This window comes from Ambystoma mexicanum, chromosome 11 (genome assembly GCF_040938575.1).
Source record: "Ambystoma mexicanum isolate Mex_15411 chromosome 11, UKY_AmexF1_1, whole genome shotgun sequence".
Lineage (NCBI taxonomy): Eukaryota > Metazoa > Chordata > Amphibia > Caudata > Ambystomatidae > Ambystoma > Ambystoma mexicanum.
Window position 1 is genome coordinate 757,311,756 of NC_090934.1, and position 18,396 is coordinate 757,330,151.

Below are 18,396 nucleotides of genomic sequence, written 5' to 3' on the forward strand. Positions count from 1 at the left end.
TGGTGTTTTGGGACATTTCACAACATATGAATAGCGAAATATAGGGGCAATTATACTTGTTCTGTATAACAATGTAGCAATCAACCATTTCTGAAGGCAAATGGAGTAAACAGAAATGTTCTTCGTAGAGTTCAGTAGATTCCTAAAGCTTCCATGCCAGCAGCTGGATCCAGTAGAAGTCATGTGTACCTGGTTCCCTACGGAATTTGCACCAGGGCAGTGTGGTAGCGGGTGCAAAGAAGAAAAGAAGTCACTGAATCACTATGCACCACCAAGAGGACGATTCTAGCTCAGAACATGCCTTCACGTCGCATTAAGCTCGTGCATGACAGGGTAGTGCGGTTACTGTCTTGCTTACTGCAACCCTTGCTTCCCCTCAGTGAGAGAAGCACCTAGACACACTGAAGAGCTGTACAGTGCACTATCTGGTGCAACATTTGGAGCAGGGAACAGAATCTAAGAAGTATCACCTCTCAAGCTTGAATGCCTTCTCCCCATCATCCAGACGCGATTGTGTCGTGATTAGACAAGCAGTATAACATTCCAAGTTTGACTCATTTTTAGCTCGAGTCGAGGCTATGCCTATCGTGATCACTGCCCCCTCCTCTTAGGGAACGGGAAGCTATATCGCCCACTGGGGCATGTATTCTGCATGATGAGCGGTAATGCAGCGAGGGGCAGTGGCAGTCCGCCCCTTGGGGGTACATTTCATCATTGTCATCTTCACCTAACTAGGCCATAGAAGCTTGCTAGGAGATTCTTATTCCGTAGGTATTGGGTAGAAGCAAATGTTATATTCGAAAGTTATGATATCGTACAGGGTTAATATTTCAAATTGCGGACTTCTTTGTTATTTGTTTTTAAGAGTTCTGTAACAAGGCAAAACCTGGCAATAAACGAGGATCGACCCATCTACAAATGATGGATCCCATCAGACGCATGCAATTACAGAGCCTGTGCCCCTGGGTGATGCCTGTACACATGCTCATTGCCCCTATTTCTGGCCTAGTCCCTTGCCACATATTTGTCCTAAATGTGTGAGCAATTAAAGTGGTTCATTGGTAAATGTCTCTCTGAAAGTAGCATATCAGAGAGCTTTTGACCTGGAGGCATCTTTGCTATGTTTATACATGCAAATGGATGCACATAATGAGTGCGCCCCACATAAACATCTCTCAAAATCAAGATATTTAGATGCCTCAGCCTCCAGTGCACCTTCCCCTCAAGGGCCCTGAGCAACACATCTCCAAGATATGGCCCAATGAAAAGTGCAATTGGTTTTTATAAACAAATCTTACAATAATAATAACAATAGCAATATGTTTTTAAATATAGGGCATCATGCCAAATTCCTCTCTCTGCTCAGCTCTATAATAATCGACATCTGAGCTGCGTCTGTGGCTCAGTGGGCTAATGCATTGGCTACAGGGGCCTGTGTTTGACCTCACGGTCACAGGTTAGAATCCTAGCAGGTTCACTCAGCCCGTCATCCTTCAGAGGTTGATCAAATGAATACCATTAAGGCGGGTAACAATAAACATTTGTTATCTGTCAATAGTGCCAAGATACCTCTCTAGGGGTGAACGTGCACTCTACAAATACACCTCTTATGTTATTGTTACCCGATTTAATGGCACACAATGGGTCAACAGGACAGAAGAGCTCAGCCAGCCCTGCTAGGATTGGAACTTGCTAACCGCAGGCTTGCCTCATGTCTTATGTAATCGCTTAAAGGTGAGGTACCCACCCAGCGGTCCTACATACTTAACATGCGTACCTCTCCCCTGGCAGCAGCTTTCATAAATGCATTCTCATCAAACTCGGTCAGGATTTACCAAATCTTTTCTTTTCCAAAAAAGAAAACATTTGTACTGATATTTACATCCAGTCTAGTATGGATAATTCCACCAGCCGGCCACTTACAGTAATTGCTAGCCAGTTTCTTGCTGCTATTTCCAGCCAAGTCTCTTGCTGCTATTTTCAGCCAGTCTCTTGACTCTATTTCCAGCCAGTCGCTTTCTGTTTGCAGCCAGTCTCTTGCTGCTATGTTCAGCCAATCTCTTTAGGCTATTTCCAGCTGGTCTATTGCAGCAATTACCAGCCGGTCTCTTGAGGCTATTTCCAGCCAGTCTTGTGCTTCTATTTCTAGCCAGTCTCTGTCTGCTGTTTCCAGCCAGTCTATTGCAGCAAATCCCAGCCAGTCTCTTGAGGCTATTCCCAGCCTGTCTCTTGCAGTTATTTCCAGCCAGTCGCTTGCTATTTCCAGCCAGTTTCTTGCTGCCATTTTCAGCCAGTCTCTTCAGGCTATTTCCAGCAGTCTCTTGCATTTGTTTCATGCCAGTCACTTGCTGCTATTTACAGTCTGTCTCTTGAGGCTCTTTTCAGCCATTCTATTGCAACAATTTCCAGCCAGTCCCTTGAGGCTATTTCCAGCCAGTCTCTTCCAGTATGTCCAGCAAGTCTCTTGCTGATATTTACATCCAGTCTATTGCAGCAATTGCCAGCCAGTCTCTTGAGGCTATTTCCAGCCAGCCTCTTGCAGTTATTTCCAGCCAGTTTCTTGCTGCTATTTCCAGCCAGTCACACGAGGCTATTTCCAGCCAGTCACATGAGGCTATTTCCAGCCAGTGTCGTGCTGCTATTTCCAGCCAGTCTCTTGAGGCTATTTTCAGCCAGACTTGCAGTTATTTCCAGCCAGTCTCTTTCCAGCCAGTCTATTGCAGCAATTGCCAGCCAGTCTTTTGAGGAGATTTCCAGCCAGTCTCTTGGGGCTATTTTCAGCCAGCCGCTTGTAGTTATTTACAGCCAGTGTCTTGCTATTTCCAGCCAGTCTCTTGAGGCTATGTCCAGCCAGTCTCGTCCTGATATTTTCAGAAAGTCCCTTGAGGCTATTTCCAGGGAGTCTCTTGCTGCTATTTCAAGCCAGACTCTTGCCTTGCATGCAAATCCGAGTCATGCATCAGGGGCTTTGCGAATTGACCTTAAAGTCTCTGCCTTCAAAGAAAGCAACAAAGCAAAATGCTTGGCTGCATCTCTGGCACGTGGGAGGTGTGCAACTCGTGTATGAGTAGCCAGTAATAGTGAGAGAGGAACTGAAGCTGCATTTGTACTCTATGGAAATCGAGTCGTTGCTCAGTGAGGTCTCCCCGAAACACTACTTTGTTGAGCTGCCTGTTTTCCGTGCAAGTCACACCATTGGCTTGTTGCTGCACGTGAGGTGTGATTTCTTTACCTTTTATGACTCACTGTGTAGGCTGTTAATGGATGGGCGCCTTTTAATCATCTGATTCGAGCATAAGTGACATCACCCATTTACTTTCTTTTATTAGCATAAACAGTTGCTTTTAAGGCCGAACTGCACTGCACAGCAAGTGGGGCAGCAGGGGACGCTGCAGAGTCCACTGTAGCACTTTTCCATACTACACAAGTATATTCAAGGGACAGGACAAGTGCAGAGGTGCCTGGCCAACATGGGCTCAGTCCACCTGCATCTAGTTTCATCTAAAGGAATGGAGGTGACGATGTAGTGTAACTGGAGGAGGTGCGCAAATAACTGGGCAGTGTCCTCCTCCCTCCCCCCTGCAAGAACAGGTGGGGGTTCAGACAAGAATGATTGGGGAGCTTTGGCCTATAGTGGACTTGGTTGGGAAAGGGGGAAGCAAGGTTTGGACACGGAACAGTCGGCTGGTCGCTGCACCTTCAGAACCTTTTTCACAAAGTTTGGTTTGCAGTGTTTTGAATCTTGTATTTATTATCAATGTTGTGAAAATAAATCTGCAGCCTTTTATGCCAACAAAAAAAGAATGTCTCATTCTGCACCTTTTTCCTTTGTGGGGTAGCAAGGGTGGCGAACGGAATAAGCAAGTATGTTGGTATAAGCATGGACAAATGCCCAGGTTATGTAGCCTTAAGCCACACAAAATATTTCAAACATATTCAAACGCTTTATCAACTGTTGCATTTAAATGAAAAAAAAACGTTTTTAAGCGTGATATAGGTTAGGCAAAGAAGTTTTAATATTTATAACATTGAGTTTATAAGCGCAACAGAAAAGGGCTTTTACTCGCCTGTGGAACAACCTAAATATGTACCTCAGCGACAAACAAACCTCATGGGGTGCAAGGACACAGAAAGAGGACAACCACTAAATGATATCAAAAGAGAAGGTGGCTCTACAATACTTCAGAAGCCTGCAAGGTGTCTACGGGCTGCCTAATAGGGAAGTATGTGACCACTTATATATCCGGGATGCAAAAAATGGATGCAATGACATGCACATGCTGGCAAGATAGCTCAGTGGTTTTAGCGCTCGCTGCTGTGATCCGTGTGTGATTTAAAGGTCGCAGATTTGAATCCTGGCAAGGCCAACTCAGCATTTCATCCTTCCGCAGTCGATAAATTAGTACCAACTGTGGTTGGGTGAAATTGGATGTAAATATGTTTGATGTAAAGCGCTTAGGCGTAAACTCTATATGAATAAATACATCATTACCATTCCATGACGCAGAGACCGACAAACAGGCTGGGATTCGAAAAGGATATCTCTGGGAAAGCGCAAGGCCTCTCCAAGTTGAAAGTTCATAGGCACGCCTAATGGACGACAAAAGCTGCTTTGAGAAAAGTGGAGAAGACCCGAATGAGGAGTTAGGGACTCAAATGGTGAAAAGTGGGTCAACTTGGCATATGTCAATATACTTCGGCAACCCAGTCTCTCCTAGTAGAAAATTGTTATTCCTGATAAACCGAACCCTCTAGAAAAAATTCCACAGTTGGGGGAAGGGTGCAACAAAGCAAAAGGCATGTAATGCAATATGTTCTGAAACTGCATCAAAACAACTCTATACTGGCCAGATGTCATTGATTGGCTAAATCTGGTACAGTCGATACACATGACGAAGCATGCCATACCTATATTTCCCTATGCCACCTAAGAGACCACCTGTGACACCATCCAATCAGGGAGCGCGGTATGTTGCCATGCCTCGTGGTGTGGCCCACCTTCCAAGCCAGGACACCGCCCCTTGTCTCACGGGGCCCCAACACCCACTCTCCCCTCCCTCTTCAGGTGCCCCCAAGCATCCATGTACCTTCACCTGGCCTCGCCATGCTTGCTAAACACCCTTCTGGGCTGTATAATCCCCACATTTCAATGGCCGTCATGGAAAGGGAAAAGGAGTTCTCTTATCCATTTTTTTGATGTTAGCCATTTTCTCCTGTACTTTTTTAAACTTGTGAAATGGCTGTAATGCACACAACTTTAAAAAATATGCTATTGGAACCCTGGACAGCATAGAACTGGGCCGGAGTTGAGGGCCTCGCTTCGCTAGGCCTGTAACTTGGGCCATGATCAGGCAATAATGCCCCAACTCAGGGTTTATTGCTGTGTTGTCACATTGAGATGTTGACGTGCCCTTGTAAACAGTGGGTCAGCAGAGGACATTAGCCTCAGTTACAAAGCTTGATGTTTCTCTCCTAACATTCTGCATTAGTGAGTGTCTCCCGTAGCCACTGTTCCACCAGCGGCATCCTCGTTGCACGGTCCGGAGCAGCTGCCCCAACTCTTTTCTTTTGTTTCAACCGTGTTTTTAGTTAATCTCTTTTTGTGTTAACATTTTTAGGATGGCATAACCTCCGCCACACCTGGGCTGTAGTGCAAGGGTGAAATCCCAGGACAATCTGAAACAACATGTAGTAGGAGGGAACTGTGCACAAAAAAGAGCCCCATCAGATGGAAAGATCATTGTAATGTCGGGAGTTGTAGTCTTGGGTGGGCGGGGGTGGGACCAGGGCATGGGGAGGGAAGTGACGCGTGCCGACCCTACAATCATCTGTACTGGAAAGCGACAAACATTGGAGGGATGAGATTGGGAAGTTAGCGACTATGGAGAGAGTGACAGTAAAGCTGAGAAGCAGATGTTCCTGGACATCTGGAGCAGTGTGGTAGAGTTTGACGGGGAGTAGACATTTGCCTTAGATTCATGGCTGCTTTGCTCGAAGGGGTGCGTGATATTATCGTAGCCATGTACATTTCCTAGCTATGATTTTCTCTACTCGACTGGAGCAGATACGTCAGTTCATACGTGGGAGGGAGTAACATGCCCCGCGGATTGGACAGGAACTGCTGTGGACTGGAGCCTCTTCCTCCGCACACGAGACTAATATTTATTCACATGTACTAGAGATGCCAATGAAACATGACTACGGTGCTTCAAAACGTTCTTTGTGCAACTGTTCCCCAATGAAATATAATGTAACGAAAATATCACTTGGCAGTTTACTTGCTCAAGCTGATGGTGTGTTGCTGCCATCCCTTCCTTTACCTTTTATGTGCTTGAGGGCATCTATTGCCGACCAATAACAAAGTGTGAATACCCGGCTTAATAAACATCCCAAGTAATACTCTGGTTCCCCGTCTATGGTCCAGTGTTCATTTTTTACCAAAACATAACCATTCTTCTGCACTATAAGCCGGGTTACTTTGCCATAGCACATTGCAATGAAGCAGACACTAGAAGAACACATTGAGTGCAGCTGCTTGAACAAGAGATGCTCGTTGGCGGTGTTGCAGAGTCACAGACACCCATCAAAACACCACCCTTCAGTGCCAAGGACCAGTATGCTCGTCCCTTTTTGCATAGACTTGCATAATAGCCTGGCAGCTAAGACAAATTGGCAACAAAGTGCACACTGACTCGAGGGCAGGGGGCGGGGCAATTCAGAGCATCTTCCCAAGTTATTGGTCTGAAAGGAATCTGCAGCGGATGTCACTGCCCTGCCATTGTGAGCGGGAAGGGCAGCAATAGAGCCTCTGATGTGTATTCTTAGATCTCATTTTCTTTTTAAAGGCCCTTTTGAGATGCTTACACTTTTGGCTGCTTCGAGAAACAGGCACAAACCGTTCCACGAAGTATGTCTGTACCTCAACATTTTGGGGGGGGGAGGATCTGTCACAGGATCCATCAACGTTTGTGGAAATGCTGTGGAGGCAGTCCCAATAGATGTGTTTTCCATTCAGTGGGCCTCATCACGAGTTGGGCGGTATCCCAGTGGTATTCCCGCCGGGATACCGCACGCGCTAATAGCGCTACCGCCAATGGGTCCGGCGGTATTAGCGCCGGATCATGGGTTTGGCAGAACGGGAATTCCCCATTGGGCCCAGTGGGGAATTTTTGGTACGACTACCGTCGGCGATATTACTGCGTGGTAATTGCGCTGAAAATCATCAAATTTGCAGCGGATTTGCCCCCAGCACAGAGCTGGGGGTAAATCCTGCCAAACCCATGATTTGGTGGACCCTTAACTGCAGCAGTAATAGCATTAGCGCTGCATTTAAGGGTTACCGCCAAACTCGTGATGACCCCTAGTGTCACTTAGGGGATTGTAGCTGATCTGCGTCCAGTGAAACCAACAACAAATGCGTCCATAAGTTGACCTCTGGTTCTACTTTACAGCCTTTTCACATTTAGTGGTTGGCTTGCAATGTCCAGCTTGACATACTGCTAACAAGAGCACAAAAGCACATTCTTCAATATAGCAGTGTCACGAATCTCCAACATCGCTTTAAAATGCGGTGGTGCGGCAGGTTTAGCGGCGTCATGCGAAGAAAGGATAATACATGCCTGGTTGTCTCTGCTGACTTTCCGTACAGGCGTGGTATAAAAGCGATCACCGGCTGCGGCTTCAGATGGCATCGCTTTCTGATCTCCAAATCCCTGAACCACACATTCCCATCATTGTGATCTCTTCTGGAAAGTGTGTCCATGTACGAAATGTGTTTGAACTCTCGGTGTCCTCTGTCGATTTACTATTTGTTTTATACACGCCTATGCCCAGGGCTCCAGGTATGCGGTGTGTGTGCCTTATGTGGGGTAGGGAGGTTTCATTGCAGGAGATTTGGTTGAATCCAAATCCATCTAATTTCTTTGGCCGAATTTGGCTGCAAATATATATGGGGGGTGGGTAAGGGTAATAATTAAGGAGGTGGAAGGTGGGGTTACGGGGGTTCTCCCCCTGCATATATTTGCAGCCAAATGGCTTAAAAGATAAAAAAAAATCAGATGGATTTGGATTCGACCAAATCTCTTCGATGAAATCACACAGAACCGCTAATGTACTCCCTCAAATCAGGACAATGACCCCAACAAAGAAAAATAGGGAGGAACAGGTATGCTTTGATGCCACCTGCACTATTCAGGCGATGTCTTCCAACCAATGACATGAGCAGCACCATCCGCAAAGGTCAATTCTGCTATAGTGATGCCAGATGCTCAGATGGAATGTATGATAAAAATTATTATTTCAGAATTGCTAGCTACAGTAAATGTTTAGATTCCAATTTTACTTGCGTAAATATACACTAGCTGGAATGAAAACCACTTTTACTCCCTACAAATCCTTTTACTACCAGCTTTCCAAAATAGGGAGTAACTGAAATTCTTCTGAAATGCCCTGCATATGCTCACAATGTTAATGTTTTTTAATTTCATGCATTTGTTACTACAGGGTCATCCTTAGCTCGGTGGGGGAAGGGCTCTACTTGACATCTACTACTCAAGAAAAACGTTCCCTGCATTCCTCCTCTGTCTACGGCTCATTTGGACATGGGCTTCCTCACGGGCGGTCCTTACCGTGAACGGACCATTTCTCTTAGCTTGTCATTTTTCTATAAATATGTCATACATTGGAATAGCGTAACTACCTCGCCATGGGAGACTCTATGGCTGGGAGATGCTGATTGATCCACCTGAGGATTGGCATCACAGCATTATTTTATCTGCATGTTATTCTACGTTTCGATGCTTCACAACATGTGAGTCCAACCCTGCCGACGCGCCTCATTCTAATTCCCAACACGTTGATCTACATTTCCTGCGCGACGCCAACTATGTCAGCTTCCCTCAACATGCTTCAGTATCTGGTGGTCACTATGCTGTCCTACTTTTGCCCCTCCCTTACCTTAACCCTTTGCCGCCTTCTTACTCTGAATTAAATCTAGCTCTATACTTACCGGGGGACTAAGTACACTTGCAGCTTCTTCCAAAGACATCTCTGTAATTTTCCCTACAATACTAGTGTTACTGGAAAGTTAGTTCAGTCAGCGCATGCTCACTGATGTATGTCCTTGTAAAATATAATTTTTTTTTTGAATTCCTATTCTAATGTTGGTGGTTGCAGCCACGGGAAAAGAACATGTGATGAATATATTGATACATTTGTGTGCAATGTAAACAGTGCTTTATTTCTTTAACTACTCACTGGATTCTTTGCAGTAGTCTCGCCAGACCTTAGATGGCAAGTTTCCATCTTTTCTACAGATGCCCCAATCATCGTCTCTATAATTCTGTCAACTTGCCTCTTAAGCACAAAAAAGACACAAAGAAAGCTTTCTAGTTTTTGGCCCTTTTCCCTTCTTCGTTTTCACCTGCACAACTGCATCGCACTTTACACATTTCGCGCCACACTTGCCGCACCGTTCTGGTCTGGAGTCCATTTTGCTGCCTTCCTCCTGACACTCCCACCAAAGTAGTATGCAAGTCCCAGAATTGGAATGCAACCTGTCAAAGCCAACAGCATTTTATTTCTGATGAGCGCAGAGGTACTTGAGCCGCGGACAGAGTAAGAGGACTGCCATAACCAGAAGGTGATGCGGTGACCACATCCATGTATAGGAATGTGGTGCGGTAATAGAACTGACTCGATCTCACGCACATAAAGCCCTGTACGGCAGTGCGTACATACCGTTGGCCTCGGTTTGAGACCAATAACACACTCTCCATATACCAATGAAGGTGAGTGAGCTGCCTGAGAACTGCTTCAGGAATCACGTGGGTGCTAGATGGCAGATCGGGTCTTATTATGTGTAATGGACAGATCCACTAGAAGTGGTTGCTTACATCACTTGGGTAGGTCCAGTGGAACTGAATAGGTCTTGAAAGGCGTTGTAAAGCCATGCCTCCCAAGGCCAGAGAATGTGCCATTAGGAAGTTCTTTGCTAATGTAACCAACTAAATGCATCGTATCAACTCCTCTGTATAAGGCTCATTGTGCAAACCTATATAAAACCCCAAGATTTCTGTGTTCCGGGGTCACATTGTTGGGACTGGGATACTATGCCAATTTTCCTGTTCGTTTCAACACAACTGTATGGAAATAAACCCTGTCTATGCAATTACTAACAGGGGTTGCATATTGGATTACTTGGTGATGGATTCGGTTTTCCAGTGATGTTGAATAATAAAAATGTGTTGTTTATATAGCACGTTAGCCAAAATGTTGTACATACAGCTTTTTTTTATATACAACTATTATTGCCCAACCACTACTCATGGTATGGTACTCATTTCTCGACCTCCTAAGGATGAAAGGCAGTGTTGTCCTTTCGGAATTCAGACTTTAGACCTGCAGATCAAACATAGATCTCATCAATGAGCAACCAACTCACTCAGCTATCTTAGTAGCTCATCAGATAAGCAAGATATAAATATAAACAAAGGCACTCCACCTAAGTCACGTAGCTTTTCAAGCTCCAACGATCAATCAGCAGCCATTCTCCTGCTGCTTTTCCTAATGAGGTACACAAGCAAGTCCTTGCCACTTCACCTGAGGCGGAGAAAAAGTCCTGCTGCCGGACTAAAGCTTCCAGGGCATGCGGGTGAAACATGTTCCCATATTATCATGTGAACATCTTCACAAGGACGGTGTGATGTAAGCACTGAACTGAAATGGTAGCACACCTTCTGGGCCCAGGGGTGGGATTTGATTGTGCAAAGCCATATTACATATTCTCATTAAAAAAGGAGAGCTTTCTGCTGTCCTCTATGATGCTCTGTGCAAGAAGAGGTCCTTTCCTAAGTGGACAACTCCAGGTGCAAAGCTATAGGGGGCTCAGGAATTCACAACATCACACAGGGCTTCCTTTTAAGACTGCACAGAAATGTCCAACCTCTGACCCTCCTAACAGAGCCCTACACTTCACAATACCTCACACCCAATAGTCACCATGGGTGGAGGCTTCTCTTTCAGTCAGTATCACCTGGGGTTCTTTGAAGATGGGTTGTAGGGAGCGTTAAACCGTATACTGTTGTTTCCACGAAGTAAAATACTTGGATGTATTTTACTTTGTGGAAATTACTATGAAAATACTTCCAATTTTACATGTTATTTTGGGGTAAGTGGTAAAAGGGGGATGGGGAGGGGTTTTTAGTGGGGTCATGACAGTGAAGGGGTATGGGGGATCCCCCAAAAACAAATTCCAAGTAAATTTCTGAAGTATTTTCAACGAAGTAAATTACATTGAAGCAATGTCCTTCGTTGAAATGACATGGGACCGAGTTGAATATCTGACTGACATCCAACCACTCTCCAGAACACTTCTGACCGCAGCCTTCAGACTTCTCTTGCGTCTTTCCATCATCCGGGCTATTCCTCAAAAACACCACCTCTGAAGGCAAGAAGGGAACCTTGTGCTTCAGTCTAGTGACCAGCGGGGGTGTGAACAGTGATATGCCTTGTGTTTGCTGAACTCCTATACTAGCTCTGCTAAATTTCAGAATATTTGCTAATCTTGCATTGCATATGAGGGTAGAGACCAGTTTACCCACCTTTTGGTTGTCTCCGCAGACTTCTGCCCCGCCATCTCCTTCTCCAGTTCTCTTTCTTTGGCCTCTTGCTGGCCAATGGGGCAGTCCTCGGGCACACTGAACAAGGAAAAGGCATCTTTGCTGTCTTCCTCTCTGAGGACTTTGGCAAAAACCTTCTCTGCCAGGAGCCGCACCTGCTCGTCCACTTCTGTGATGCTAAGCCTTGGGAACTGTCGCGGCATGTCTGCTAGGAAGAGAAAACACATGTTACTGAACTCTGCGCACGACACACACACAAATATTGTAGGCAGTGGTCACATCTACCTCAACAGGTATTCCACAATGAGTAGTCAATCAGTGAGAATGTTCTGAAACAACCCTCAAAGAAATAAACAGTTCAAAACATGGATTCACTCATGACAGTTACACTTCTACTGTTACATTTGCTTTTTTAAAGTGATCACACATAATTGATGTCAAAGAGTGAACAAAACAGACAGTAACGCTACTTCTAGCCACTGCGCTTCGTACATACATATGCCATATCTTACAGCTCTAAGAACACGTATCACAATTAAAAGGTTTCTCCTATATATGCCACATCTCCAAATCGTAAAGACCTTCCTCTTCTCCTCCTCATTCTCTCTCCCTCTACCATTCTAACCTAGTTCTCTGCTCTTTCCCTCTCTTCTTCCCCTTCCTTACAGCTTGCTGACTGGCCGCCTGCCGGGGGCACGTATCCCCCCCCCTCCCTGTGACCTTCTGTGCACTTGCATGATATGCCTGCACTGTGCCTGAAGATCAGAATCGCTGTCAGGCCTATTTGCTATATCTCAAACTGTTAAATGTATTTTACGCACTTACTCTGCCTGTGCAGACTATTATCTTCTCAGAATTTCAAGGGCTCTGAGCGACTGTTGTTTTCCCCATGTTCCCACCCCCCCTTGAGCGCTTAGAAACACTTGTCTGTGTATAGGCGCTATATAAATAAACAATACCGCACTATATAAACAATACCAATAGTATAGAGCTTAGCTAACTTTCCAAGAGTGTGCCATCAGAGGAACAGTACAGAGCTTAGCTAACCTCCCAGGATTGTGGCATCAGGGGGATAGTCCAGAGCTCAGCTATCTTCTCAGGATTGTGCCATCAGAGGAATAGTACAGAGTTTAGCCAACATCCCAGGATTGTGCCATCAGAGGAATAGTACAGAGTTTAGCTAACTTCCCAGGATTGTGCTATAAGAGGAATAGTACATAGCTTAGCTAACTTCCCAGGATTGTGCCATCAGGGGGGTAGTACATAGCTTAGCCAGCATCTCAGGATTATACCATCAGAGGAATAGTACAGAGCTTAGCCAACATCCCAGGATTGTGCCATCAGAGGAATAGTACAGAGTTTAGCTAACTTCCCAGGACTGTGCCATCAGGGGGGTAGTACAGATCTTAGCCAGCATGCCAGGATTGTACCATCAGAGGGATAGCATATTTTGTACTTTATCCCTCCCACACGGGGCTGGCACACAGGGATGCTGTGGTATGATATTATATGATATGGCATTTATAACGCGCCTATACACAAGTGTTTCAAGGCACGAAACATAGCATTCCATTGGTGGTGCTGTTGTTTTTGTTTGCCCACAAGCCTTGAACATTCACCTTCTCTAATCGTAGTTTCTGGCTCACCAAGTTCATTTGGGCACCTCTCTTAATGCACACCTTCATATCAAACGTTAAGTCACGCCTTTCAATATCCTCCATCTCCACTTTACCGTCCAAGGGGATTTCAGCTTCCACCATGACTTTGGTGCCGCTCGTTGAATGTGCGCTCAACACCCTGACTACAACATATAACATTAACAACGACAATCTCCTGTTTGCCACTCTATTGGTCACTTGCTTTCTACAACTTTACAAAAGATGTTTCTGTGCTACGTATCACCATAACACCCTCCCTGAGTATGATCGTCGTCAGGTGCTGCTCTGTCCCACTTCATGTTTCTCCTTCTGCATCTCCCAACCAAGCTACAAAGTGACACCCACACTTCCTCACCAAAATCTGTTTCATTGGCCTATTCCCTGATCTATTTGTGTCATTAAACCTTCAGAGATTCTATTGCCTCTTTAATCAATGACGTTCAGCAAATAAAAATCTCAAGTGGCAAATACAATAACCATGGTCCCAGAAAGAAAATGCCAACCCTGCCCGCCTTTGATTGATTTAAAAATAAAGCTTCCTTCCAGTATCTTAACTCCATATCCATGTCACTCTCAGCATGAGTTTGACAAGTCTTACTATGGGAGGGACTCAGAGGCCTCTCTTTAGAAATGCCCTAGAATCGCAATAACTTGAGTTGTCAAATCCTGTCCTCAACAGTTAACTTGGATATTGACGAAGCAGGACAAGTTCTTAGGGAGCGGTGATAAGAAGTAACTCGATAATGCTGGCCAGAAGAGAAAGATATACGTAAAATGATATATTCACATGTACTGTCAAATGAAAACACTGAACCACATGGTCAGAGGGATTTAGGCACAGATTGGGATAGCCCATGGGATCAGCGTATCACTCACACACATGATAACTCCAGGCCCTGACTAATAAACATTAAAAATTAAAATGGTGTGAATGGATTGATAGGCAGGGCCATTTACTTGCTCCTCCTCTACCCCAGTGTTTTCCCTACACGTAAATCCATGCAGTGAGATTCTCCAAAGCATCCTGCATCATCCTCTCCTCCAGGGTTACCGCTGGTCCTTTGGCTCTGTCCATTGATGCACAATTGAAACTAACCAACTCTGTGTTTCCTTCTCAGGATCACAAGCCTCATGAGCTCCCTGCTGTCCATACATATCCCCGAGGAGTCCCTCCTCTGTATCACCACAAAGTTCTATAGGAACTTGCCGTAATCCATAACTGCTCGGTGGATCTTACACTAGATTGCTTCTCTCGCTGCTCTAAACCACTGGAAAGCTCAGTGTTAGTATAATTGCTTCAGTCTTATTTTGCAAAGGATTTTCCACCCTCACTCCCCAGACTCATAGTCGCCAAAGCCAAACCCTTGGCCCTTAATAAAACTAAGCTAATGCTGCAGAGCAATTGTCAATGTTCCCCAGAGTTCTATCATTTGCTATTTTTTTTTATATTAACAGGATTATTTCTGCCACTTTCTCTCTGGACTGATGTTATCGGCAACACCCTGAAAATAGCAAGCCGTGTGTCATTTTCCCACTGAAAATGTCTCCAGCCTCTTCACCTTTAAGTCTGAATTGTATCCACTGCCCATACACTCCTATTGTAAATTCCCTCATCCTCTCCCAAGTTCATTGCTGAATTTCACCCAGTACCCTCACATTCTTCTTTGTACATTTCTCCATTCTCCAAATTCAGCTGAATGTCATCAGTTCCCTCACATTATTAGTGCAACTTCCCCAGCCTCTCCCAGTTCTGTTGAATGTCATCAGTCCCCTCACATTCTTATTGTAAATTCCCCCAGCCTCTTCCTATTCTGCTGATTTTCATCAGTACCCTCACATTCTTATTGTAAATTTCCCCCAGCCTCTCCCAATTCTGCTGATTTTCATCAGTACCCTCACATTATTATTGTAAATTCCCCCAGCCTCTCCCAATTCTGCTGATTGTCATCGGTACCCTCAAATTCTTATTGTAAATTCCCACAGCCTCTCCCTATTCTGCTGAATTTCTTCAGTGCCCTCAAATTCTTATTGTAAATCCCCCAGCCTCTCACAATTCTGCTGAATTTCATTAGTGCCCTGTGGGAAACCTGAAGATACTCTCACAACCACTCTCCAGGGATCTTGTGCTCAGGTGGCATGGGAAGGGCCATCACTTTTGGATCCCGACCCTGTGGGCGAACAAGCAAGGGAGGATCACCTCGGTGGAGGGTCCTTGGGGATTGGGAAGAGAGGGCCAGATGCCAAGACATGGTATCCCCCTTTCCTGATACTGACGTACTCTCCCTTCCCTCAGCCTTTATGGGCTATGTCCATTCATGCCCTGTTTTTCCCTGTGAGTACCCTGCAAGTAATGAGAAGAGGAAGAGGCAACTGGGAGTCATGCACACTTCCTATTACAAACACCACTCTAATACTGGTATTATGAAGAGGTGTATGAAGGTATGCCATACTGAAGGTCAGGCATGTCCCATTGATTGGGCTTGTTATGGTCAGGAAAGACACGCCAACTGCTCACACCTGGGGCTACTTAATAGGGCTCAGGTGTATAAAGGGAGGCGACCCACACCAGCATGAGGAGAGCCGCCACGGTGGAACGAGACCTGGAGGTCTGAATGCTGGCAATAATCCCAGAGGACCTGCAGCTTGAGCAAATCGCGTGGTGGTTGCAGGAACAGGAGCCCTCGAAAGCGAAGGTGGACAGCAGGAGCTACCAAATAGCTGTGAACAAGGAGGGACGTGGTCCGCGTCCTTTCAGAACGCTGGCGTGTGCATAGAAGTGCCTGGCGAGTAAGTGAAGCAGATGCGATCTGCTTCCCGGCTGCAAAGAAGATGATCGGGAGCTGAGAGAGCCGCCACAGAAGAGACGCGAAGAGCCGGTAAGTGGCAAGTGACACAGGAAGACCAGAGCACTCACAGAGTACCACAGACAAGTAATGGTCCACAAATCTAAGTAAATGGGAACTATATTGAATACTGAACTGAATGAGAATTGCAGCTTGAATGAAACTACACTATACTGAATACCGAAACTGAATTAAAAGTGCTATTTGAAGAAAACTAAGGCATAGAGAATACCAAATAAACAGTTGAAGTTAAACAGGCATAGTGAATGTCAGACTGTATGTAAGAAGCACTACGAGAAAAACAAAAGCAGATGAAAAATGTAACAAACACCTGAGTTTGAAAATAACCAATGTGAGAAATAACTAGGAATGTATGGTGAAACAAAGAATGATGCGGAAAAGTGTGACACTAACCAAAGAGAACATAAATGTGAGAAGTTAGGAACTCGAAGCAAAAGAGCCTGTGAAGGAGTCAAACAAGGCCATGGGGAAATGATGGTGTGTGCCCTGTAATGGGTAGACTTTGTGGTCTGACAACTGCTCCTAGAGCAGGGAGTTCCCCACTATGAAAATCACAGACATTGCAAAGTACGCAAAGGAGAAGCACAGGGTTCCCATTTTTATTTTCGACCTGTTATGGGTGGACCGTTTCGTATGACAACTGGGCCTAAACCAGGGAACCCTAAATGATGACAAGCAAAAGACATTCTGAATAAATCACGAAGAACTGAGAGTTGAACATAAAGCAAGCCTGAGGGTGGATCAAGTGGACCTATTGTTTTCTTGTATTGAACATTTGAAATTAGTATAAGTGCTACAGTGAAATCTTGGGGAAGGGAACCCTGAGAGTCGAAGGAACTGAGAAACGCTTTCTTGGGGGAAGGGAACATCCAGACTTTCTTTTTGTGTGAACTGTGATCTATTGAACTTGGGGAAGGGTCCCTCAAGAACTGGCAGAACATTAACGAGGCAAGCAACAATTGGCACAGTGTTAAAACTTGGGATAGAGAACCCGAGAAGCACTTTAAGCCAAGACTTTACTTTTGAACACTATTTTGTTGACTAAGAAGAAACCCACACCCTGTTTGTTTCTAGGTGTGAGGGCAAGCATAGGTTTTGACACAGACAGAGTTTTGATATGGACTTACAGACACAGGGGGCCTCATTACGACCCTGGCGGTAGACCATGGTGCTATTAGCACCATGGTCCATGCCGATAAGTTACCGACTCCGCCATGGAGAAAGGGGGAATAACCACCCCATTACAAGGTTGGTGGGGCGGTAATTCCCGCTTCCTCCATGGCCCTTCCCCATTCCCATTTTTGCCCCATAGGGCTCAATGGGAATGGGGAAGGCGCTAAGTACGGTGCCGCAAATTGCGGCACCGTAATTAGCACCAAGGTCCCTTTGCGGGTCCCTACTTTAACGGCTGGTCTACACCAGCCGTTAAGGTCGGGTCCCGCAAAGGGACCTCGTAATTAGGCGCTATTAGGTTAACGGCGCTGCAGCCTTTTACGGTGCCATTAACCCATTAGTGCCTGGGTCGTAATGAGGCCCAGGCCTCATTCCGAGATTGGAGGTGGCCATGGCGCGAATAGCGCCATGGCTGCCTCCAATAACGGTACCGAGTCTGCCCTCATTCAATGGGGACTTACTGATCTAGTCGGACCTTTGCGGGACCGGCAAGCCCCCATTGAAAATACCATTCCCCATTCCCATTTGAACACCATAGGGCTGAATGGGAATGGGGACGGTGCAAATAACGATACCGCAATTTGCGGTACTGTTATTTGCTCCCCGCTAAGGCTGCCTGGTAGAACCAGGAATAGGGTGCAAAGGGATTACCGGCACCGGTGTCCTTACCGGTGCCGGTAATCCCTTTGCGCCAGCCTTGGAATGAGGCCCACAGACTTTCCTTAGTTTTCTTTAGGCAGGGAAATCCCCACCATAGTCATAGGGCAAGTTAGGCATTACACCATCCTGATACTTAATAAAGATTCTACCGTTGAATTGGAAATGTGTTGTCTGTGTCATCTCTTGATACCATGCCTGTCTCATAGTCATCACTTCCTATTGTAAATTCCCCCAGCCTCTACCGTGTCCTCCTGAATTTTATCAGTGCCCTCACATACTTATTGTAAATTCCCCCAGCCTCTCCCAATTCTGCTGAATTTCATCATTGCCCTCACATTCTTATTGTAACTTCCCCCAGCCTCTCCCAGTCCTCACATTCTTACTGTAAATTCCCACAGCCTCTCCATTGTTCATAGCCGAATT

At 45.5% G+C, this 18,396-nt stretch overlaps 1 protein-coding gene across 3 annotated transcripts in view; it reads right to left on the minus strand.

Moving 5' to 3' along the window:
* The window catches only part of AMPD3 (adenosine monophosphate deaminase 3), a 144,482-nt gene that overhangs the window by 90,280 nt on the left and 35,806 nt on the right, over nt 1-18,396 (minus strand). For 2 of the 3 annotated variants that reach the window (XM_069623659.1, XM_069623657.1), the window contains exon 2: nt 11,601-11,826. In XM_069623659.1, the coding sequence (XP_069479760.1) occupies nt 11,601-11,821 (221 nt within the window). In that variant the 5' untranslated portion in view covers nt 11,822-11,826. The remainder of the gene's footprint in view (nt 1-11,600; nt 11,827-18,396) is intronic. The other variant, XM_069623658.1, reaches the window with a different exon arrangement.